General features: G+C 45.5%; 1 protein-coding gene and 1 pseudogene across 1 annotated transcript in view; one reads left to right on the forward strand and one right to left on the reverse strand.

The window, feature by feature from the left end:
* The window catches only part of LOC134983915 (gastrula zinc finger protein XlCGF26.1-like), a 145,250-nt gene extending 140,973 nt beyond the window's left edge, over positions 1 to 4,277 (reverse strand). Inside the window, exon 1 of the mRNA XM_063949525.1 lies at positions 3,006 to 4,277. Within this exon, the coding sequence (XP_063805595.1) occupies positions 3,006 to 4,239 (1,234 nt within the window). The 5' untranslated portion in view covers positions 4,240 to 4,277. The remainder of the gene's footprint in view (positions 1 to 3,005) is intronic.
* Positions 1 to 26,608, forward strand: part of LOC134983912 (gastrula zinc finger protein XlCGF57.1-like) — a 142,832-nt pseudogene that overhangs the window by 71,180 nt on the left and 45,044 nt on the right.

Below are 26,608 nucleotides of genomic sequence, written 5' to 3' on the forward strand. Positions count from 1 at the left end.
CAGTCCCCTATGTTTTAATTTTGATATTGGACGTATGATTTACGAGGGCTGATATGATTGTGAAGAGGCACTTCCGGGTTTGGTTGGCAATCCTGCTCCCAGAATGGTTGGCGGAAGCAGGGATCAACTAAACCACAGCACTTCTGGCCTTGGTTGGCGCAACAAGGCGGGCGGAAGTGAACGGCCGGGATCATCCGGCCTCAGTTCACCATGGATACCATTGGCGGGGCTGGCGGAAGCCGGTGCCCGAGACTTCCGGTTGGCGAACATGCACTGGGGAGGTTGGCGGAAGCGGGGACTAGACATCACCAATAAGGGAAAGAAATAGTCCTATTGATAGATGCGATTGGCCTCCACAGCCTCACCGGAAGTGACACGACGCAATCATGATCAGCCCCTTAATATGATTGGAGGAGAGTGTAACTATGGGAACACACAGCTGTTCAAAATAATTGCACAAAAACGAGGATTGGTTGAACATGTTTAAATTCTGGATCATCAGACTGCCCCTCATCTCACCTTGAAAAAGACCTCTAGCAAAGCAGGTGGAAACGCGTTGGTTATTGAGGGATCAGCAGTGGACCTTGCAGCTTCTGTGGTACATTTGGGTTGCAGAACTTTTGCCAAGAACGGAGTCCGGTCCGCTTATCCGGAGAGGCGATTGGACATTTTAAGAACTTGTTTGAAAACTATTTCATTGGTTCTCAGACCTGCTGGTAATTTTTCTGACTCCCCTCATACAGAGTCCTTTCTTGTTATATTTGCATATCTATGTCATATTTGTATGTCAGTATTAAAGTGTTGTTACTGTGCTACACATGATATTCCTTTCTCTTTTTCACATGTAAACCTGTGAATTGAAATATATTCGTTGAGGAAAAATTACTCCTGGCTATCTATTTTCAAGATAAGAAAGTCTTTTATTGCTTCACCTTGTTCACTGTTATGCTGGATTTGTGATTTCACTTAGTCACTCTAATAAGTTACGCTCATCATTAGCGCCTGAGGTAATACATCCCCACCAGCCATATATACCCTTGTTACTTTGGCGTTATCTGGAGAAAGACTCCGCGGGGTTTGTTTTACCTCTGGGCTGCTTCATTTTTGGTTTGTTGCGCGATTCCAGATTGTCCAATTAGAACATTCCTATATTGTATGCAGTATAGATATTGCCAGTCTGTACACCGTCATTCCCAGTGAGGCTGGTATATGCGCTGTACAAAAATTACTGACAGGCAACCCATTATATGTTGGTCCAGATATTGAGTTTGTACTAGATCTTCTAACTATGATGCTAACATATAATTATTTCGTTTTTGATGGCAGGTTTTACCTGCAGACAGCAGGTTGTGCAATGGGGTCCCCTGTGGCCCCGTCCTATGCAAATGCTTACATGTTCTCTGCAGAGCAAAATATCTTTTTCAGTGACAGATCTGTCTCGGAATCCATCATCATGTACTTACAGTACATAGATGACGTGTTTGTTATTTGGTCACAGTCAGAGATGTTCCGGGAATTTATGAATTTTCATAACTCTACGGAACATCCAATCAAATTTACCTTTAATATCAGCAAAGAGTGTGTCAATTTCCTTGATGTACTAGTACAGTGTAAGGAGGGCATTTTATCTACCGACCTGTATCACAAAATCACTGACCGCAATACGCTGCTTCACTTTGAAAGTTTTCACCCCCTCTCATGCAAATTGGGTTTACCCTATTCTCAGTTCCTGCGGGCGGTGAGGATTTGCAGTGATAAATCCAAAGCTACCATACAAATTGACAACATGATTAGCAAATTTAGACAGAGGGGATTCCCTCTTGAAACGTTGTTTGCGCTAAGAACAAAGCTCTCAATATGAATCGGGATACTTTATTGGCCAAAAAAGAGAAAAAAATTGTCAGCACCCGGTTTCCATGGGTTAATCACTATAATGTTAACAGTAGGGCAATTGCCAAAACTACCAAATCCCTGTGGCCCATGGTAGAGACTGACAAGGATCTGAATCTTATGGGAACAACCATCATGCCCACATACACGAGAGGTTGTAATTTACGTGACTGGCTAGTCAGATCTGATGTCTTAACAAGTCTCTTGGTCTTCATTGCTTTTTATAATGATGTATAGATGTGGTCAGCAACCTTTATATTCATAATCACCTAGAAGTGTGTATCTACATATATGATCTGTATTTATTACATGGCATCTGTACTTGTTCCTGGTTTGTTTAAATTGTTTTGTGTATAACAATTCTTGTTTCTATGTTTCAGTTTGTATCTATTATGAAATCTCCGGTAGGCGGGGTGGCATGATGACGTCATCTATGGGCGTCAGAACGCTGCAACCACGCCGAAATTCATTGCACATGAGGGGGGATATAAGGTATGTCTGTTTGTATTTTCTGTGACCTGAGTGCCGCCCATTGCTTCGTCGCTGCACGGGTACCGGACTTTAACTCATGTCGTGGGAGTACTGCCACAAATTCACTTATATATATAATTGTGCCCAAGGCTGATTATTGCATCTACAACAGATATAGGGGCTTATGTGACAGCTTGTGAGATACAGACGTGGGGTGACACTGGCACAGCTGCCCGTATATAAAGTGGCACTCATTATTAGGCAGAGCGGAGGTGTAGCAGGGACATGACAGTCAGATCGTATCCCTATTATTAGGTAATAAGCGCTCACCCCCGTCACCTCCAGGATGGTACTCCCACACTCCTCTGGGCAATCCAGTTCCAGAAACTACCACTCATGCTAGAAAGTGACCCCCCCCCCTCCCCCATCCACACAATGAGAGCAGGTGATCTTACAGAACAGGTAACAGGGAAACAACAGAAACATAAAACTACAGGTATGAGATGTAATGTGACACAAGTGATAGATGTGAGAGGTCACATAGAGCCGGGATCAGGATACGTTGTGTAATGAGAGGTCAGAGAGAAAGCTTCCCCCATGTTGGTTGGTAACGCCTTGCCCTTTGTAGGTGTGACTTCTCTCATGTCGAACAAGATTTGATTTTTGAATAAAACATTTCCCACACTCAGAACATGGAAATGGTTTCTCACCTGTGTGTATTCTCCCATGTGTAACAAGTTCTGATTTCTGTACAAAACATTTCCCACACTCAGAACATGGAAATGGCTTCTCACCTGTGTGATGTCTCTCATGTCTAATAAGTTGTGACTTAACTATAAAACATTTCCCACACTCAGAACATGGAAATGGTTCTTCACCTGTATGACTTATCTCATGTCTAACAAGTTGTGACTTATGTATAAAACATTTCCCACACTCAGAACATGGAAATGGCTTCTCACCTGTGTGACTTCTGTGATGTGTAACAAGATATGATTTCTGTCCAAAACATTTCCCACACTCAGAACATTGAAATGGTTTCTCACCGGTGTGTTTTCTCTCATGTGTAACAAGTTGTGACTTATGTATAAAACATTTCCCACACTCAGAACATGGAAATGGCTTCTCACCTGTGTGACTTCTGTGATGTGTAACAAGATATGATTTCTGTCCAAAACATTTCCCACACTCAGAACATTGAAATGGTTTCTCACCGGTGTGTTTTCTCTCATGTGTAACAAGATGTGATTTCTCTAGAAAACATTTCCCACACTCAGAACATGGAAATTGTTTCTCACCTATATGACTTCTCTCATGTCTAACAAGATGTGACTTATCTATAAAACATTTCCCACACTCAGAACATGGAAATGGCCTATCACCTGTATGGATTTTCACATGTCTAAGAAGATGTGATTTCAGTGTAAAACATTTCCCACACTCGGAACATGGAAATGGTTTCTCACCTGTGTGACTTCTCTCATGTATAACAAGAGCTGATTTTTGTATAAAAGATTTTCCACACTCAGAACATGGAAATGGCTTCTCACCTGTGTGACTTCTCTCATGTCTTACAAGAAGTGATTTGTATGTAAAACATTTCCCACACTCAGAACATGGAAATGGCCTCTGTCCTGCCTTAGTTGTCTGATGGGTAATAAGCTTTGTGTTCTGTGTAAAACATTTGGCATCTATAGAACAGGGAAACTCTGTATCTACTGTCAGAGCTGTAACAGATGCATCAATATCAGAGTGATCAGGAGAACATTTCCCAGAATCAGCAAATAGAGTTGGATGTATAATTGGGTTAATGAAGTTAGCTCCTGGAGAATCCGGTCTACTGTCATTATCTTTTATGTCACAATCCGGGGATAACATTAGATGTCCTTCTGAGATATTCCTGCTTGTGTGTCCATCTGCTGGAAATAAAATACATTATGGAAATGTGACATTTTCCTGTAACATTAATCTTGTAAAGATTATAATGAAAAATGTCTGTTTACTATAAAATGAGTAGACGAGACCCAGGGTGTCCCATGGTACACTATATAATTATATAAATGACATTATTACATGTAAGCATTGCGGTTATATTTATTTTATTTTTAAACTAGGATGATTGGACTGGAGTATAACTAACACTGAGAGATCATGTGGGATTACTACAGGTGACATGAGCTGCTGCCATAATGTCTACTTGAAGAAGCCCAAATCTTTCTATCAGTAGCTGGAAGACTTCCTGATGTAGGGACCAGTCCCTTGGAATATCCTGCCTCAGTCTCAGCTATTCGGCCACTGTATACTCCTAGCCTGATACATGGAACGCTTGAGGTGACTCTCTCTACACAATATATCAGCTTTCCCACCGCTGCCATAATCCCATTGCTTTCCTGGCAAACCCTCTGTCTGAGAATACTCGGAGATGCTTCTCCAGTAACTACTGATGGAAACATTGATCTACTGTCCATACTGCTCTGACTTACAGGACATTTATGTGATGCTTCTCTTCCCGTAACTATATACCTTATACTATCGTCCTGTAACACACAGTGATATGATGTGAGGGGGAGAGCAGGAGTATAATAGGGGCTGCTGGCTTCTGATGTATGAGATACACCAGAGAGTGTGGGGAGGAGACTGGTCAGATCTCTGGGCTGGTAACACACAGTGACATGAAGTGAGGGGGAGAGCAGGAGTATAATAGGGGCTGCTGGCTTCTGATGTATGAGATACACCAGAGAGTGTGGGGAGGAGACTGGTCAGATCTCTGGGCTGGTAACACACACAGTGACATGATGTGAGGAGAGCAGGAGTATAATAGGGGCTGATGGCTCCTGATGTATGAGATACACCAGAGAGTGTGGGGAGGAGACTGGTCAGATCTCTGGGCTGGTAACACACAGTGACATGATATGAGGGGGAGAGCAGGAGTATAATAGGGGCTGATGTCTCCTGATATATGAGATACACCAGAGAGAGTGGGGAGGAGACTGGTCAGATCTCAAGGCTGGATACACACAGTGACATGATGTGAGGGGGAGTACAGGAGTATAATAGGGGCTGATGGCTCCTGATGTATGAGATACACCAGAGAGTGTGGGGAGGAGACTGGTCAGATCTCTGGGCTGGTAACACACACAGTGACATGATGTGAGGAGAGCAGGAGTATAATAGGGGCTGATGGCTCCTGATGTATAAGATACACCAGAGAGTGTGGGGAGGAGACTGGTCAGATCTCAAGGCTGGATACACACAGTGACATGATGTGAGGGGGAGAGCAGGAGTATAATAGGGGCTGATGGCTCCTGATGTATGAGATACACCAGAGAGTGTGGGGAGGAGACTGGTCAGATCTCTGGGCTGGTAACACACAGTGACATGATGTGAGGGGGAGAGCAGGAGTATAATAGGGGCTGATGGCTCCTGATGTATGAGATACACCAGAGAGTGTGGGGAGGAGACTGGTCAGATCTCTGGGCTGGTAACACATAGTGACATGATGTGAGGGGGAGAGCAGGAGTATAATAGGGGCTGCTGGCTCCTGATGTATGAGACACACCAGAGAGTGTGGGGAGGAGACTGGTCAAATCTCTGTGCGGGTAACACACAGTGACATGATGTGAGGGGGAGAGCAGGAGAATAATAGGGGCTGATGGGTCCTTATGTATGATATACACCAGAAAGTGTGGGGAGGAGACTGGTCAGATCTCTGGGCTGGTGACACACAGTGACATGATGTGAGGGGGAGAGCAGGAGTATAATAGGGGCTGATGGCTCCTGATGTATGAGATACACCAGAGAGTGTGGGGAGGAGACTGGTCAGATCTCTGGGCTGGTGACACACAGTGACATGATGTGAGGGGGAGAGCATGGGTATAACAGGGGCTGATGGCTCCTGATGTATGAGATACACCAGAGAGTATGGGGAGGAGACTGGTCAGATCTCTGGGCTGGTAACACACAGTGACATCATGTGAGGGGGAGAGCAGGACTATAATAGGGGCTGATGGCTCCTGATGTATGAGATACACCAGAGAGTGTGGGGAGGAGACTGGTCAGATCTCTAGGCTGGAAACAAACAGTGACATGATGTGAGGGGGAGAGCAGGAGTATAATAGGGGCTGATGGCTCCTGATGTATGAGATACACCAGAGAGTGTGGGGAGGAGACTGGTCAGATCTCTAGGCTGGAAACACACAGTGACATGATGTGAGGGGGAGAGCAGGAGTATAATAGGGGCTGATAACTCCTGATGTATGAGATACACCAGAGAGTGTGGGAGGAGACTGGTCACATCTCTGGGCTGGTAACACACAGTGACATGATGTGAGGGGGAGAGCAGGAGTATAATAGGGGCTGATGGCTCCTGATGTATGAGATACACCAGAGAGTGTGGGGAGGAGACTGGTCAGATCTCTGGGCTGGTAACACACGGTGACATGATGTGAGGGGGAGAGCAGGATTATAATAGGGGCTGATGGCTCCTGATGTATGAGATACACCAGAGAGTGTGGAGAGGAGACTGGTCAGATCTCTGGGCTGGTGACACACAGTGACATGATGTGAGGGGGAGAGCATGAGTATAACAGGGGCTGATGGCTCCTGATGTATGAGATACACCAGAGAGTGTGGGGAGGAGACTGGTCAGATCTCTGGGCTGGTAACACATAGTGACATGATGTGAGGGGGAGAGCAGGAGTATAATAGGGGCTGCTGGCCCCTGATGTATGAGATACACCAGAGAGTGTGGGGAGGAGACTGGTCAGATCTCTGGGCTGGTAACACACAGTGACATGATGTGAGGGGGAGAGCAGGTGCATAATAAGGGCTGATGGGTCCTGATGTATGAGATACACCAGAGAGTGTGGGGAGGAGACTGGTCAGATCTCTGGGCTGGTAACACACAGTGACATGATGTGAGGGGAGAGCAGGAGTATAATAAGGGCTGATGCCTCCTGACTCCCTCACAGGGCAGATACAGTTCCCTCATTAGTTTGTACTGACAGAGGAGGGTGTAGGATAAGAGATTGTTGTAGTGACTGAGGAAGGAGAATATGTAACTCTGTTCTGTAATAAGTGTTTATTACTCACCTGTGCTGATATCTGTAGAGATCTCCTCCTCCTTACACTGCTGATCACCCCTCACATACGTCTCTTCTTCTCCCTCTGTATCTTCTGCCTTTATATCAGTCACATACGTCTCTTCTTCTCCCTCTATATCTTCTGCCTTTATATCAGTCACATACGTCTCTTCTTCTCCCTCTATATCTTCTGCCTTTATATCAGTCACATACGTCTCTTCTTCTCCCTCTATATCTTCTGTCTTTATATCAGTCACATACGTCTCTTTTTCTTCTTCTGTATCTTCTGCCTTTATATCAGTCACATATGTCTCTTCTTCTCCCTCTATATCTTCTGCCTTTATATCAGTCACATACGTCTCTTCTTCTCCCTCTATATCTTCTGTCTTTATATCAGTCACATACGTCTCTTTTTCTTCCTCTGTATCTTCTGCCTTTATATCAGTCACATATGTCTCTTCTTCTCCCTCTATATCTTCTGTCTTTATATCAGTCACATACGTCTCTTCTTCTCCCACCATATCTTCTGCCTTTATATCAGTCACATACGTCTCTTCTTCTCCCTCTATATCTTCTGTTTTAATATCAGACAGACGTTGTACCTAAAAAGAAAAAAAAACACTATAATGATATTTGCATACAGTCAGATTAAACTGAGGTGAAACATTATAATATCAGTGTATGAGACACACAGCTCCTCTACAGATCATATAGTGATAGTCACTTTGGTATATTGAGGAGACCCTAAATCCCACCTACCTGATCCTCCTGTGGGATCATGTGATTCTCCTCTGTACAATCCTGGGAATACAGAGGACGGGGACATCTCTCTGGGGTATCTCTGTTACTGGGCCCATGTGTAGGAGACACACAGTGACTGAGTACAGTGTATTTATGTGATTATCAGATGATGTGTGTATATAGGGGCACCCATACCTGCTCTCCCCTGTACAATACATGACAGTCTCCTCTTACCCAGTGATGTGAGGGGCCGGTGATTCTCCATCATCACGTCCTTGTACAGACCCCTGTGTTCCTCTATATACTCCTCCTCCTGCATGGAGACATAGACAGTGACATCCTGACACCTTATAGACACTGGACACACACAGTGATACAGTCATCACCCAGACACATCCCCTGGTGTTACTGTACAATGCCCCTTTTCCAGCAGTCACCTCTCCAGTCATCACCCAGACACGTCCTCTGGTGTTACTGTATAATGTACCATTCCCAGCAGTCACCTCTCCAGTCATCACCCATACACATCCCCTGGTGTTACTGTATAATGTCCCATTCCCGGCAGTCACCTCTCCAGTCATCACCCAGACACGTCCCCCGCTGTTATTGTATAATGCCCCATTCCCAGCAGTCACCACTCCAGTCATCACCCGGACACATCCCCTGGTGTTACTGTATAATGCCACATTCCCAGCAGTCACCTCTCCAGTCATCACCCAGACACGTCCCCTGGTGTTATTGTATAATGTACCATTCCCAGCAGTCACCTCTCCAGTCATCACCCGGACACATCCCCTGGTGTTACTGTATAATGCCACATTCCCAGAAGTCACCTCTCCAGTCATCACCCGGATACATCCCCTTGTGTTACTGTATAATGCCCCATCAATATCATTCTAAATACTACCAGATCCCCTCACTACCCCAGTCATGTCCCTATATTATTACTATATATATAAGTGATGTTATTGTGACACTCCCAGACCCCCTCTTCTCCCCAGTTATGTCCCTGTATTATTACTATAGAGATATGTGATGTCACTGTGACACTACCAGACTCCCCCGCCTCCCCAGTCATGTCCTTGTATTATTACTATAAATATAAGTGACATCATTGTGACGCTCCCAGATCCCTTCACCTACTCAGTCATGTACCTGTTTTATTACTACAGATATAAGTGATGTCACTGTGGCACTCCCAGATCCCCTCACCACCCCAGTCATGTCCCTGTATTATTACTACAGTAGTAAGTGATGTCACTGCGACTCACCTCCCCAGTCAAGTCCCTGTAGTATTATTATTATTATTATTATAAAAATGTGATGTCACTATGATGCTCCCAGACCCACTCACCTCCCCAGTCATATCCTTGTATTATTACTAGAGATATAAGTGATGTCACTGTGACACTCACAGATCCCCTTACCTCCCCAGTCATGTCCCTGTATTATTACTATAGATATAAGTGCTGTCACTGTGACACGTCCAGATCCCCTCACCTCCCCAGTCATGTCCCCAAATTGTTACTATAGATATAAGTGGTCACTGTGACACTCCCAGATCCCCTCACCTCCCTAGTCATGTCCCCAAATTATTACTATAGATATAAGTGATGTCACTGTGACGTTCCCAGACCCTTTCACCAACCCAGTCACGTCCCAGTATTATTATTATTACATATATAAGTGATATCACTGTGATGCTGCCAGATCCACTGACCACCCCAATCATGTCCCTGTATTATTATAGATATGAGTGATGTCACTGTGACGCTCCCAGACCCCCTCACCTCCCCAGTCATGTCCCTATGTTATTACTATAGATATGAGTGACGTCACTGTGACACTCCTAGACCCCCTCACCTCTCCAGTCATGTCCCTATGTTATTACTATAGATATGAGTGACGTCACTGTGACACTCCTAGACCCCCTCACCTCCCCAGTCATGTCTCTGTATTATTATTATAGATATAAGTGATGTAACTGTGACACTACCAGACTCCCCCGCCTCTCTAGTCATGATCTTGTATTATTACTATAAATATAAGTGACATCATTGTGACGCTCTCAGATCCCTTCACCTCCCCAGTCATGACCCTGTATTACTATAGATATAAGTGATGTCACTGTGGCACTCCCAGATCCCCTCACCTACCCATTAATGTCCTTGTATTATTATTATAAATATAAGTGACATCACTGTGATGGTCCCAAATCCCCTCACCTCCACAGTCATGTGTCAGGGCCGGGTGTTTTAGTGAATCCGTTAACCCTGGACAACCACAGGTGTAGGTGCTGGGGTATAATGGAAGCAGGGAGGACGAAGAAAGTTCCGTTTCATATATTTATTGAAAGCAACAATTTCAGTAAGAAGTTGAATGACAAATTATAAATCACCATATACAGGTTGAGTATCCCATATCCATATATTCCGAAATACGGAATATTCCGAAATACGGACTTTTTTGAGTGAGAGTGAGATAGTGAAACCTTTGTTTTTTGATGTCTCAATGTACACAAACTTTGTTTAATACACAAAGTTATTAAAAATATTGTATTAAATGTCCTTCAGGCTGTGTGAATAGGGTGTATATGAAACATAAATGAATTGTGTGAATGTAGGCACACTTTGTTTAATGCACAAAGTTCTAAAAAATATTGGCTAAAATGACCTTCAGGCTGTGTGTATAAGGTGTATATGAAACATAAATGCATTCTGTGTTTAGATTTAGGTCCCATTACCATGATATCTCATTATGGTATGCAATTATTCCAAAATACGGAAGAATCCGATATCCAAAATACCTCTGGTCCCAAGCATTTTGGATAAGGGAGACTCAACCTGTATAAACTGACGTAATGCATGAAGTGGTAAAATGATAAACAGGAACAGTCTTAAAGATACATTGAGGAAATGTTCATAGAACTGAGTTTAAAACAGGCTTGTGAATGAATGATGAATTGTCCAAAAGCAACAAGATTTGATGCAGAACTGTATATTGGCCCTCATTCCGAGTTGATCGCTCGCAAGGCGAATTTAGCAGAGTTGCTCAGGCTAAGCCTACGCCTACTGGGAGTGTATCTTAGCTTCTTAAAATTGCGACCGATGTATTCGCAATATTGCGATTACAAACTACTTAGCCGTTTCAGAGTAGGTTCAGACTTACTCGGCATCTGCGATCAGTTCAGTGCTTGTCGTTCCTGGTTTGACGTCATAAACACACCCGGCGTTCGCCCAGACACTCCCCCGTTTCTCCGGCCACTCCTGCGTTTTTTCCGGAAACTGTAGCGTTTTTATCCACACGCCCCGAAAACGCCGTGTTTCCGCCCAGTAACACCCATTTCCTGTCAATCACACTACGATCGCCGGAGCGAAGAAAAAGCCGTGAGTAAAAATACTATCTTCATTGTAAAATTACTTGGCGCAGTCGCAGTGCGATTATTGCGCATGCGTACTAAGCGGAATTTCACTGCGATGCGATGAAAATTACCGAGCGAACGACTCGGAATGAGGGCCATTGTGTTAACTGGATAATGCAGACATGAATAAGTAACTGTAGATATTTGTAATGAACTTTAAAGATTTAACTGAGAGGCTGTGAAGAATTGTCCTTGATTGTAGAACACAGAAAACAAAGTACTGAAATGGGTTACTTGCGAGTTCTGAAGATCACTGAGAAACTGCAGGAGACGACAAAGGTGATGAATGGGTTAAGTTTAGAGCAGAGCAAACGAACAGCTGATGTTAGTAGAATCCTCCAAAGTCTGTGTGGTTGAAACAGGCAGACAGGGTAACCTCATACAAGACTCTGGGAATCCAATTGTTTGCCACTGGGTGAGTGATTGACTGACAGCACAGCAGGGAGCTGGAGGATCTTTAACAGTGATGGCTGCATGGTGATGGGACCTCTGGGAGCGGAGGCGATATCTGGACCACGGGAATCACACAGGAATGCACGGAGAGAGCACAGAGCTATGGCATAGTGTAGATACAACGAAGCACTGGCTCAGAGTAGCATAATCCCAGCCTACTTAAAGGCAGCACAAGCACGGGATTGGCTTACACTTACCCACAGGTGTTTTCACTAGTGCTCTGTATTGCTTATTTGGTCTCCAACATGGCCGCCTCCTATACTGCAGACACACAGCGGTGCCTTTGGCCATTCGGTCCCCGCACTCCCAGATCCTGCATCACCTGTGCCACCGATCACGCCACGTTCCCACATGGCCGCACAGCACCGCAAGCAACCGCAGCGGCAATGGATGAACCCCAGAACCCGCAGAGGTGAGAGATCAGTTCGTGACAGTACCCCCTCCTTTAAGGGTGGTCTCCAGACACCTTTGAGCTTTATTAGGATTCTTGGAATAGAATTTCTGTACCAGTCTTGGAGCATGAACATCTTCGGCAAAAACCCAGGACCTCTCCTCTGGACCATGACCCTTCCAGTCGACCAAAAACTGCAGACGTCCATAACGGCGACGTAAGTCCACAATCTCCTTAACTTCAAATTTCTCATCCTGCAAAGAGTGAACTTTAGGAGGTTTAGACAGGGTAGTACGGAACTTATTGAGAATCAAAGGTTTCAATAACGATGTATGAAAAGCGTTAGGAATTCTCAAAGACGGTGGCAACTTGACTTTATATGACACAGGATTGAGTACCTTTACAATGGGAAATGGGCCAATAAACTTGGGAGCAAATTTCTTAGAAGGAACTTTGAACTTAAGATTGCGAGTAGAAATTCAAACTTGGTCTCCCACCTTGTAATTTGGTACAGCCTTACGTTTTCTATCTGTGAAAGTTTTACAACGAGCAGAAGTTTTGATCAACGACTTGCGCACACAACTCCAGATTCTAGATAAACGTTGAAGCTCTTGATCTGCTGCTATAAACTCTTGAACATCGGCTTTAAGACGTGGCCACCAGTAAGACTGCTGAATAAATTTGAGAGTCTTTAGAACTCCAGGATGACCCATGAAGGATGAAGAGTGAGCCCAAGTAAGCAGTCGTTTTTGAAGATTTGTGGAGACAAAGGTTTTGCCGGGCGGAGGAACTGGAGAGGTTCGAGTCATTAGAAAGGACGTAGGACTCACAATGGCTTGATTCGTGGTAGCATCGTTTAATTCAGAAGAAGTGAAGGACCGATAAAGGGCATCTGCCTTTTTGTTCTGAGACCCTGGATGATAGGTGAGCTTGAAATTAAATTGTGTGAAGAAAAGCACCCATCGAGCTTGTCGTGGATTCAAACACTGAGCTGACTGCAGATATAGGAGATTCTTATGATCGGTATATACTGTAATGCGATGTTGCGCTCCCTCTAGAAGGTATCTCCACTCCTCAAATGCCAGCTTGATGGCAAGTAATTCTTGCTCCCCAATTGCATAGTTACGTTCATCCGGTAGGAACTTACGGGAGAAATAACCGCAGGGATGGACTTTTTTATCTTCAAAGACTTGTGACAACACAGCTCCTACTGCCTCCGTAGATGCGTCCACCTCCAGTAGAAAGGGACGGTTCAAATCTGGCTGTTGAAGAATGTGGGCTGACACAAAGGCTTGTTTTAAATCAGAGAAGGCTTTGATTGCTTCAGAAGACCAGTTCATAGGATTTGCTCCCTTGCGAGTCAAGGCTGTGATGGGAGCGGCCAACGTAGAGTAATTCTTAATGAATCTCCTATAGAAATTAGCAAAGCCAAGGAATCGCTGAATCCCCTTGAGAGTCGTAGGAGTAGACCAATCTCGGATAGCTTGTACCTTTACAGGATCCATACATAGCTTTGATCCGGAAATTATGTAACCAAGGAATGGTATGGAGGATACTTCAAAAGTACACTTCTCCAATTTACAATATAGTCGATTTTTTCTCAGACGTGTTAGTACCTCTTTAACTTGGTGACGGTGAGACTTCAGATCCTTGGAGAATATTAAGATATCATCCAAGTACACTACTAGACACTTGTAGAAAAGATCACGAAAAAGTTAATTCACATAGCTTTAGAAAACTGCAGGCGCATTACAAAGACCAAAAGGCATTACAAGGTATTCGTAATGCCCATCCCGGGTATTAAAGGCAGTCTTCCATTCGTCCCCTGCACGGATGCGGATTAAATTGTAGGCCCCTCGAAGATCTAATTTTGTAAATACAGTAGCTCCCTTTACCCGGTCAAATAATTCTGGAATTAATGGTAATGGGTACTTGTTTTTCACAGTGATCTCATTAAGTCCACGGTAATCTATGCATGGTCGTAACCCACCATCCTTCTTCTTAACGAAGAAAAATCCGGCTCCTGCAGGTGAAGAAGTTGGTCTGATGAATCCTTTGGTTAAATTTTCTTGTATATAATCAGACATAGCTTGAGTCTCTGGGATGGATAACGGATAGATTCGCCCCCTAGAAGGTGTTTTGCCTGGTACCAAAACGATTGGGCACTCCCATTCGCGATGAGGGGGTAAGGAGTCTGCCGCTTGTTTACTGAAAACATCCTCAAAGGATTGATAGACTGAGGGTAAGTCGGGAAGACTAACTGACCGGAGCTGTATAATTGAAGCTAAACAGTCCTTGGTACAGGATTTACCCCACGAAAGAACTTCCATGGTTTGCCAATTAAATTGTGGATTATGTTTCTGTAGCCAAGGTAATCCAAGTATCACATCATGAGAGGCTTTAGGAATCACGAAGAAGGAAATATATTTGGAATGGAGCACACTTACTTTCATCTTGAGACATACGGTTCGATGAGTAATTATACCATCTGGAATCCGACTTCCATCCACTGCTGTAACAGCAACTGCCACTCCCAGAGGCATAGTTTGAACTTTAGACCGTATGACGAAGGCTGAAGAGATGAAGTTCTCGGCTGCCCCGGAATCTAGGAGAGCTGAAACTTTAACTGTAGAACTTGGAACTTCTAAATGAATAGGCAAAGTCGTCTCTTTCCCAGAACGTGATTCCAAAGTAACTCCTAGTTTAACGTCTCTTGAATAAGCTAGGAGCAAGAGTTTCCCTGGCCGGAGTTTGCAGGCCTTAACTAAATGTTCGGAGGACCCGCAGTATATGCAGAGGTTACCCTGTCGACGACTAATTTGTTCCTCCTCTGTGAGGCGAGAGCGCCCAATCTGCATAGGATCTTCTGTCGTTACAGGAGACTGAGATGAAGAATCTTGTCAAGGCCTAGGATGATAGCGTGGACTGGATCTCTCTGCCCTGGATTTCTATAAACATTGCTCTCTGTAGCGTAGGTCAAGTTTAATACAGATAGAACTCAATTCATCCAGCTTAGTTGGCACATCCCGAATGGTTTAATCATCCTTGATTTTCTCTGAAAGTCCATTCCAAAACGCCCCGATCAGGGCCTCCTCATTCCAGTTTAACTCTGAAGACAACGTGCGAAATTGAATAATATATTGACTGACAGGACGTAAACCTTGACATAGATGGAGAATCTCCAAAGATGCTGAGGTGGTTCTGCCTGGTTCATCGAAGATTTTCCGGAAGGATGATACGAACTCTTTGTAATTAGAGAGAATGGAATCTCCCCTCTCCCATAGTGGCGACGCCCACTCCAAAGCCTGACCGGAGAGGAGGACAATAATATATGCAACCTTAGAACGGGCTGATGGAAAGCTAGCAGACAACACTTCGAACTGGATCTCGCATTGGTTCAGAAATCCTCTGCAAAGCTTTGGAGTCCCGTCAAACTTACTCGGAGAGGGTAACTGCAAACGGGACACAGGCAGCGTCACAGGAGAAACCGTTGTGGTAGCCGGAACAACCAGAGTTGGGACTTGGACTTGAGATGTCTTTATAGCCGTATGAAGAACCTCCAAACGATCTGCCATAGTTTGCATAAACTGAACTATTTGTGTCTGTGTAGACTCCTGATTTTCCAAACGGGAAAAAATGTCTGTCGTAGCACCGCCTCCTGCGAATTGGTCACCTGACGGATCCATGTGGCCAGTGCTTACTGTCAGGGCCGGGTGTTTTTGTGACTCCGTTAACCCTGGACCAACCACAGGTGTAGGTGCTGGGGTATAATGGAAGCAGGGAGGACGAAGAAAGTTCAGTTTCAGATATTTATTGAAAGCAACAATTTCAGTAAGAAGTTGAATGACAAATTATAAATCACCATATATAAACTGACGTAATGCATGAAGTGGTAAAATGATGAACAGGAACAGTCTTAAAGATACATTGAGGAAATGTTCATAGAACTGAGTTTAAAACAGGCTTGTGAATGAATGATGAATTGTCCAAAAGCAACAAGATTTGATGCAGAACTGTATATTGTGTTAACTGGATAATGCAGACATGAATAAGTAACTGTAGATATTTGTAATGAAGTTTAAAGATTTAACTGAGAGGCTGTGAAGAATTGTCCTTGATTGTAGCACACAGAAAACAAAGTACTGAAATGGGTTACTTGCGAGTTCTGAAGATCACTGAGAAACTGCAGCAGACGACAAAGGTGATGAATGGGTTAAGTTTAGAGCAGAGCAAACGAACAGCTGATGTTAGTAGAATCCTCCAAAGTCTGTGTGGTTGAAGCAGGCAGACAGGGTAACCTCATACAAGACTCTGGGAATCCAATTGTTTGCCACTGGGTGAGTGATTGACTGACAGCACAGCAGGGCGCTGGAGGATCTTAAACAGTGAAGGCTGCAGACAGACCTCTGGGAGCGGAGGCGATATCTGGACCACGGGAATCACACAGGAATGCACGGAGAGAGCACAGAGCTAAGGCATAGCGTAGATACAATGAAGCACTGGCTCAGAGTAGCATAATCCCAGCCTACTTAAAGGCAGCACAAGCACGGGATTGGCTTGCACTTACCCACAGGTGTTTTCACTAGTGCTCTGTATTGCTTATTTGGTCTCCAACGTGGCCGCCTCCTATACTGCAGACACACAGCGGTGCCTTTGGCTATTCGGTCCCCGCACTCCTAGCTCCTGCATCACCTGTGCCACCGATCACGCCGCGTCCCCACACGGCCGCAGAGCACCGCGAGCAACCGCACCGGCAATGGATGAACCCCAGAACCCGCAGAGGTGAGAGATCGGTTCGTGACATCATGTCCCTTTATTATTACTATAGATATAGGTGATGTCACTTTGACACTCCCAGATCCCTTGACCTCCCCAGTCATGTCCCTGTATTATTATATATATAAGCAACGTCACAGTGATACACCCAGATCCCCTCACCTCCCCAGTTATGTCACTTGGATACTAATGTTTCAACAACAAATGGATACAAAGTATTTAAAAGAAACAATAATGGCGAATTGTATCAGTTAAAGAAAACTATTTAGTATTATCCTGTATTTATATGGTGCCATAAGGGATCCACAGCACCCATTACACAGTACATAAACAAATGAGCAAAAATAAAATAAACTTACAGTTTGAGACAATATAGGAAAAATACAAGATATATACAGAAAACCGGGGGTTAGGTGCCATCAAAGGGAGTATGGAGTATAAGATAGTGTTAGTAAGAGAAGGCAAGGCACATGATGGAGAAGGCCCTGCTCTTGCGAGCTTACAATCTAAAAGGTGAAGGGCTAAGACACCAGGGTGACATAGTAGAAGTAGACTGTGAGCGTGGACAAGACGGTTAGGAGGATAGTTGGCTGGGGTTGGTGAAGAAGTGGGTCTTGAGAGCCCAATTGAAGTTTTGTAGAAAGGTGGAGAGTCGGATGGGGAGAAGTAGAGAATTCCAGAGAAAGAGAGCAGCACGTGAGAAATCTTGTAGGTAGGAGTGGGAGGAGGTAATCAGTTGGCAGGAGAGGCGGCGTGCATTAGCAGAGCAAAGAGGACAGGTGGTGGTGTAAAGGGAGATAAGATCAGAGATGTAAATGGGAGAGGAGTGGGTGAGGGCTTTGTAAGTGAGTGTGAGAAGTTTGAATTGGATTCTGAAGGGGAAGGGGAGCCAGTGAAGGGCTTGTAGGAGAGGGGAGGTGGACGTAGTACATTTGGTGAGGAAGATGAGCCAGGCAGCAGCATTGAGGGTAGATTGGAGTGGAGTTATGTATGTGTTAGGGGTGCCAGTCAGGAGGAGATTACAGTAGTCCAGTCTGGAGATGACCGGTGAGTGGCTCAGGGTCTTGGTGGAATTCTGGGTGTGAAAGGGTCTAATCTTGGAAATATTTTTTAGATGAAAACGGCAGCACCGTGAGAGATGCTGAATGTGTGGTGTGAAGGAGAGGGAGGATGGAAGGATTACTCCAAGACAGCGCACTTGGGGGCTAGAGGAGATAGTAGTGCGATCAATAGATAATAAGATTGTAGGAGGTGAGGTTATGCGGGAGGGAGGGAAGATGATCAGCTCGGTCTTAGACATGTTAGGTGTAATAAAGCGCTGGAACATCAAGAGACAGTTGGAGATACGAGTAAGGAGAGCAGGAGAGAGGTCCGGAGAGAGGAAAGTTAGATTTGAGTGTCATCAGCATAGAGATGATATTGGAAATCAAAAGAACTAATGAGCTTACCTAGTGAGGACGTATAGAGAGAGAGAAAAGAAGAGGACCAAGGACAGAACCTTCGGGGACATCTACAGTTAGGGGAAGAGGGAGGAGCTGGAGTCATGAGAGGAGACAGAGAAAGAATGGTCAGAGAGGCAGGAAGACAGCCAGGAGGGGGCAGTATCACGCAGACCAATGGAGTGAAGGATTTGCAGTAAGAGAGTGTGGTCCACAGTGTCAAAAGCAGCAGAGAGATCAAGAAGAACAAGTAGAGAGTAGGATTTAGCAGCATGGAGGTCATTGCAGACTTTTGTAAGGGCAGTTCACTGGAGTGGGGAGGACGGAAGCCAGACTGGAATAGGTCAAGCAGTGAGTGTGAGGAACGAAAGGAAGTAAATATTATAACACAGGCCGCTGCCCCTGTAGAGTAGGATGCCACAGGCCGCTCCTCCTGTCTATTATGACAACACAGGCCTCTCTTCTTCTCTATTATGACAACACAGGATGCTACCCCTGTATATTATGACAACACAGCCCACTCCTCCTGTCTATTATGACAACACAGGCCACTCCCCCTGTATACTATAACACAGGATGCTACCCCTGTAAATTATGACAACACAGGATGCTACCCCAGTATACTATGACAACACAAGATGCTACCCCTGTATATTATGACAAGACAGGCCACTCCCCCTGTATATTAGGACAATACAGGCCGCTCCCCCTGTATACTATGACAACACAGGATGCTACCCCTGTATACTATGACAGCACAGGATGCTACCCCTGTATATTATGACAACACAGGCCGCTCCCCGTTTACTATGACAGTACAGCATGCTACCCCTGTATATTATGACAGTACAGGACACTCCCCCTGTATAACAACACAGGCCGCTCGCTCTGTATACTATGACAACACTGGCCGCTCCCCGTGTATACTATGACAGCACAGTATGCTACCCCTGTATATTATGACAGTACAGGACACTCCCCCTGTATAACAACACAGGATGCTACCCCTGTATATTATGACAGTACAGGACACTCCCCCTGAATATTATAACAACACAGGCCGCTCGCTCTGTATACTATGACAACAGAGGCTGCTCCCCCTGTATACTATGACAGCACAGTATGCTACCCCTGTATATTATGAAAACACAGGCCACTGCCCCTGTATATTATGACAGCACAGGATGCTACCCCTGTATATTATAACACAGGCCACTTCTCCTGTCTATTATGACAACACAGGCCACTCCTTCTGTATAGAAAGACAATACATGCCACTCACACTATATAATATTAGTAACAAGACACCACAGCCCCCTTCCCCTGTATAGTAGGACGTCACAATCCACTACCCCTGTATAGGAGGATGCCACAGGCCACTCCCCCTGTAGAGTAGGAAATCACATGCTGCTCCCCTGTATATTAAACAGCTCCTCTGTATATTAGAACAACACAGTCCACTCCCTCTGTATAGTAATAAAACACAGGCCCCTATCTCTGTATAGCAAGACAATACAGGTCGCTACCCCTGTATAGTACAATGCCACAGGACAGAACACATTAATGTCTCGTGTGTGCGGTAATGGCGCGGTCCGCGCCACCTGTATTCCGGTAACGGCGGGGTCTGCGCCACCTGTATTACGGTAACGGCTGGGTCTGCGCCACCTGTATTGCGGTAACGGTGGGATCTGCACCACCTGTATTATGGTAACGGCGGGGTCTGCGTCCCCCTGTATTACGGTAACGGCAGGGGCTGCGCCACCTGTATTACGGTAATGGCGTAATCCGCGCCGCCTGCATTACCGTAACGGTGAGGTCCGAGCCGCCTGTATCACGGTAACGGCGGGGTCTGCGCCACCTGTATTACGACAACGGCGGGGTCTGCGCCACCTGTATTACGGTAATGGCGCGGTCTGCGCCACTTGTATTACGGTAACGGCAGGATCTGTGCCACCTGTATTACAGTAATAGGTCACTAGAGTGTCAGCCACCTGTACAGGGATAATGCAGCACCAGAAGCTGCTCCAGCTGCACTATAACAAGGCACCAGAGGCTGCTCCCCCTGTAGTACAGAACCTGACACCAGAGCTGCTCAGCCTATAGAATAATAATAATAATATCATTACCTGCTGCCAGACACAGCAATGGCTGCTCTCTGCTCCTGCTGCCTTGTGGGAATGATAGAAGGAAGGCGGAGCTCAGACCAGGGGAAAATGGCCGCCGCTCCTGACGTCACTACACGGCCAGGGAACCTATTGCTGCTGCTGCAGCTGCTGCCGGATTGGTCTACAAGAAAATGGCCGCCGGCCTCCTGCACTGAGGACATGTATAGTAATAGTCATTACAGAACACGGGCTGTGAGCGTGGTGTGGCAGGGGAGGGGCCAGTCACCAGGAAGCGGCCCGTGCCAATCATGCCCTACTTCCTGCCTGTGCTTTCCTCCTTACTTCCGGTCACTGTACCTTGTCGTTGTCCGTAGAGATCAGGTAATGGTAGATGCTAGAATCAAGTAGGCTAAGGGACCTTTTGCATTTGGGGGAGGAGTTACGACGCAAGGGGGAGGAGCTAGGCCTCGCAGTGTTCGTGGAGATCAGGTAAAGGCGTCTTACTATACAGGGGAGCAGCCTGTGGTGTCCTGTTATTATTATTATACAGGGGGAGCAGCCCGTGGTGTCCTGATATTATTATTATTATTATACAGGAGGAGCAGCCTGTGGTGTCCTGTTATTTTTATTATTATATAGGGGGAGCAGCCTGTGGTGTCCTGTTATTATTATTATTATTATTATTATTATTATACAGCAGGAGCAGCCTGTGGTGTCTTGTTATTATTATACAGGATGAGCAGCCTGTGGTGTCCTATTTTTATTATTATTATTATTATTATACAGGGGGAGGAGCCTGTGGTGTCCTGATATTATTTTTATACAGGGGAAGCAGCCTGTTGTCTCTTGTTGTTATTATTATTATTATTATTATTATTATTATTATACAGGGGGAGCAACCTGTGGTATCCTGTTATTATTATTATTATTATTATTATTATTATACAGCAGGAGCAGCCTGTGGTGTCTTGTTATTATTATACAGGATGAGCAGCCTGTGGTGTCCTATTTTTATTATTATTATTATTATTATTATACAGGGGGAGGAGCCTGTGGTGTCCTGATATTATTTTTATACAGGGGAAGCAGCCTGTTGTCTCTTGTTATTATTATTATTATTATTATTATTATTACAATACAGGGGTAGCAGTGTGTGGTGTCCTGTAATTATTATTACTATTATTACTATTATTATTATACAGAGGGAGCAGCTTGTGGTGTCCTGTAATTATTATTATTATACAGGAGGAGCAGCTTGTGGTGTCCTGTTATTATTATACAGGGGGAGTAGCCTGTGGTGTCCTTTTATTATTATTATACTGGAGGAGCAACCTGTGGTGTCCTGTTAATAAAGACATATGTTATTATGTTTATGCTGGGGTGCAGCCTTTAGTGTCGTTGTTATTATTATTATTAATTTTATTATATGTAATTGTGGGGATTGAAAATATTGCTCAAATTCTCGGATATATTAAAGCAGAGACCATAATATCCCTGGCATGTGTAACAGATGATAATTGGAGCAGTATGAAGCAAATGTATATCACACTCCTGGGAGTGTCACAGTGACATCATTTAGATCTATAGTAATAAAGGTACATGACTGGGGAGGTAAAGGGATCTGGGAGTGTCACTTTGACATCACTTATATCTATAGTAATAATACAGGGACATGACTGGGGAGGTGAGGGGATCTGGGAGCGTCACAGTGACATCACATATCTATAGTAATAATACAGGGACATGACTGGGGAGGTGAGGGGGACCTGGGAGTGTCACAGTGACAAGAGAAAGAAAGTAGACTTCTTTGTGGACGCACTCTTGTGAAGAAATAATGAGATATTCTCAGAGTAAAACATAACTTTTATTACAAATGATTAAGAAATTATTCAATCTCCTGAGAACAAATAATGTATCCTGCCGCCTTTCCCCTGCCTGTCTCCTGCCGCCTTTCCCCTGCCTGTCTCCTGCCGCCTTTCCCCTGCCTGTCTCCTGTTGCCTTTACCCCGTCTGTCTCCTGCCGCCTTTCCCCTGCCTGTCTCCTGCCACCTCCACCCTGCTGCCTACCTGCCTGTCTCCTGCCGCCTTTTCCCTGCCTGTCGCCTGCCGCCTTTTCCCTGCCTGTCGCCTTTTCCCTGTCTCCTGCTCCCCCTGGCCGGTCTCCTGCCGCCTTTCCCCTGTCTCCTGCCACCCCCTCCCTGTCTCCTGCCACCTCCTTGCCTGTCTCCTGCAACCTTTCCCCTGCCTGTTTCCTGCAACCTTTCCCCTGCCTGTCTCCTGCAACCTTTTCCCTGCCTGTCTCCTGCCGCCTTTCCACCTCCTGTCTTCTGCCACCTCCTTGCCTGTCTTCTGCCACCTTTGCTACACCATCGGCTGGATCTGTGAATCCTGAGGTCACGGAGACTGTACGCCGCAGCTCAATGAATGAGGCCATGAAATTTCCCTCAGGAGACCCTGTCCCTTCACAACCAGTTCTCACCCTTACACCACTTCATGGCTGCAGCCATACTCGTCTGACAACACAGGACACATAGAGCACATGCTCCGTACGGGTTTTGCACATGAGCGGTGTACCGAACATCAGCTCATTGTGACTCCACCCACAATAGCGCTGCATTCTAGATCAGTCCCACTATGCAGTACAGCCTTATGGGGCTGGGTCACAGGAACCTCGGAGACACTGACCAGGACTCTATGGCTGTGGGGAAATAGGAGACTTAATGGCCACTCTATTTTATATTTACTACGTTACATGTACAATATGTTTTATGTATTATATTTATTCCAAGGAACTCCAGCTGTGGGGAACGGAGTCTTTATTACACATCACACGTTCTGTATTCTCTCTGATTCACAAAGGATGGACAAGGACAGAAGTCACAGGACTGAAAAGATAATAAATATCACCCTGGAGATCATCTACCTACTGACTGGGGAGGTGAGTGGATCTGGGAGCGTCTCAGTGACCTTATATCTATAGTAATAATACAGGGACATGACTGGGGAGGTGTGTGGATCTGGGAGCGTCACAGTGACCTTATATCTATAGTAATAATACAGGGACATGACTGGGGAGGTGAGGGGATCTGGGAGCATCACTGTGACCTTATATCTATACCCCCTCCCTGTCTCCTGCCACCTCCTTGCCTGTCTCCTGCAACCTTTCCCCTGCCTGTTTCCTGCAACCTTTCCCCTGCCTGTCTCCTGCAACCTTTTCCCTGCCTGTCTCCTGCCGCCTTTCCACCTCCTGTCTTCTGCCACCTCCTTGCCTGTCTTCTGCCACCTTTGCTACACCATCGGCTGGATCTGTGAATCCTGAGGTCACGGAGACTGTACGCCGCAGCTCAATGAATGAGGCCATGAAATTTCCCTCAGGAGACCCTGTCCCTTCACAACCAGTTCTCACCCTTACACCACTTCATGGCTGCAGCCATACTCGTCTGACAACACAGGACACATAGAGCACATGCTCCGTACGGGTTTTGCACATGAGCGGTGTACCGAACATCAGCTCATTGTGACTCCACCCACAATAGCGCTACATTCTAGATCAGTCCCACTATGCAGTACAGCCTTATGGGGCTGGGTCACAGGAACCTCGGAGACACTGACCAGGACTCTATGGCTGTGGGGAAATAGGAGACTTAATGGCCACTCTATTTTATATTTACTACGTTACATGTACAATATGTTTTATGTATTATATTTATTCCAAGGAACTCCAGCTGTGGGGAACGGAGTCTTTATTACACATCACACGTTCTGTATTCTCTCTGATTCACAAAGGATGGACAAGGACAGAAGTCACAGGACTGAAAAGATAATAAATATCACCCTGGAGATCATCTACCTACTGACTGGGGAGGTGAGTGGATCTGGGAGCGTCTCAGTGACCTTATATCTATAGTAATAATACAGGGACATGACTGGGGAGGTGTGTGGATCTGGGAGCGTCACAGTGACCTTATATCTATAGTAATAATACAGGGACATGACTGGGGAGGTGAGGGGATCTGGGAGCATCACTGTGACCTTATATCTATAGTAATAATACAGGGACATGACTGGGGAGGTGAGGGGATCTGGGAGCATCAAAGTGACCTTATATCTATAATAATAATACAGGGACATGACTGGGGAGGTGAGGGGATCTGAGAGCATCAAAGTGACCTTATATCTATAATAATAATACAGGGACATGACTGGGGAGGTGAGGGGATCTGGGAGCATCACTGTGACATCACTTATATCTATAGTAATAATACAGGGACATGATTGGAGAGGTAAGGGGATCTGGGAGTGTCACAGTGACATAACTTATATCTATAGTAATAATACAGGGCTGTCACTGGGGAAGTGAGGGGGTCTTAGAGCATCACAGTGACATCACTTATATCTATAGTAATAATACAGGGACATGACTGGGGAGGTGATGGGATCTGGGAGCTTCACCGTGAAATCGCTTATATCTATAGTAATAATACAGGGACATGACTGGGGAGGGGATCTGGAAGCGGCACAGTGACGTCAATTATATCTATATCAATAATACAGGGACGTGACTGGAGAGTTGAAGGAGTCTGGAAGAGTCACAGTGACGTCACTTATATCTATAGTAATAATACAGGGACATGACTGAGGAGGTAAGGGGATCTGGGAGTGTCACAGTGACGTCACTTATTTCTATAGTAATAATACAGGGACATGACTGGGGAGGTGAGGGGATCTGGGAGTGTATATATTGATATTTGATGTCTCCACCATTACACAGGATTACACAATAGTGAAGAAGACATCCAATGAGTGTGAGATAACCAGCAGCCATCCCTGTGTATCTGGAGGACTGAGTAGAACCCAGAGCCCCATCACGGTGCCCCCACCTCACTCACTGACACATGAAAGACACAATGACCAGAAGATCCTGAAACTCACCAACAAGATCATTCAGTTGCTGACTGGAGAGGTGACTGCTGGGAATGGGGCATTATACAGTAACACCAGGGGATGTGTCTGGGTGATGACTGGAGAGGTGACTGCTGGGAATGGGACATTATACAGTAACACCGTGGGATGTGTCTGGGTGATGGCTGAAGAGGTGACTGCTGGGAATGGGGCATTATACAGTAACACCGGGGGATGTGTCTGGGTGATGACTGGAGAGGTGACTGCTGGGAATGGGGCATTATACAGTAACACCGGGGGATGTGTCTGGGTGATGACTGGAGAGGTGACTGCTGGGAATGGGACATTATACAATAACACCAGGGGACGTGTCTGGGTGATGACTGGAGAGGTGACTGCTGGGAATGGGACATTATACAGTAACACCAGGGGACATATCTGGGTGATGACTGGAGAGGTGACTGCTGGGAATGGGACATTATACATTAACACCAGGGGACGTATCTGGGTGATGACTGGAGAGGTGACTACTGGGAATGGGACATTATACAGTAACACCAGGGGACGTATCTGGGTGATGACTAAAGAGGTGACTGCTGGGAATAGGACATTATACAGTAACATCGGGGGACGTGTTTGGGTGATGACTGGAGAGGTGACTGCTGGAAATGGGACATTATACAGTTACACCGGGGTATGTGTCTGGGTGATGACTGGAGAGGTGACTTCTGGGAATGGGGCATTATACAGTTACACCGGGGTATGTGTCTGGGTGATGACTGGAGAGGTGACTTCTGGGAATGGGGCATTGTACAGTAACACCAGGGAAAGTGTCTGGGTGATGACTGGAGAGGTGACTGCTGGGAATGGGACATTATACAGTAACACCGTGGGATGTGTCTGGGTGATGGCTGAAGAGGTGACTGCTGGGAATGGGG

This window comes from Pseudophryne corroboree (genome assembly GCF_028390025.1).
Source record: "Pseudophryne corroboree isolate aPseCor3 chromosome 3 unlocalized genomic scaffold, aPseCor3.hap2 SUPER_3_unloc_29, whole genome shotgun sequence".
NCBI lineage: Eukaryota > Metazoa > Chordata > Amphibia > Anura > Myobatrachidae > Pseudophryne > Pseudophryne corroboree.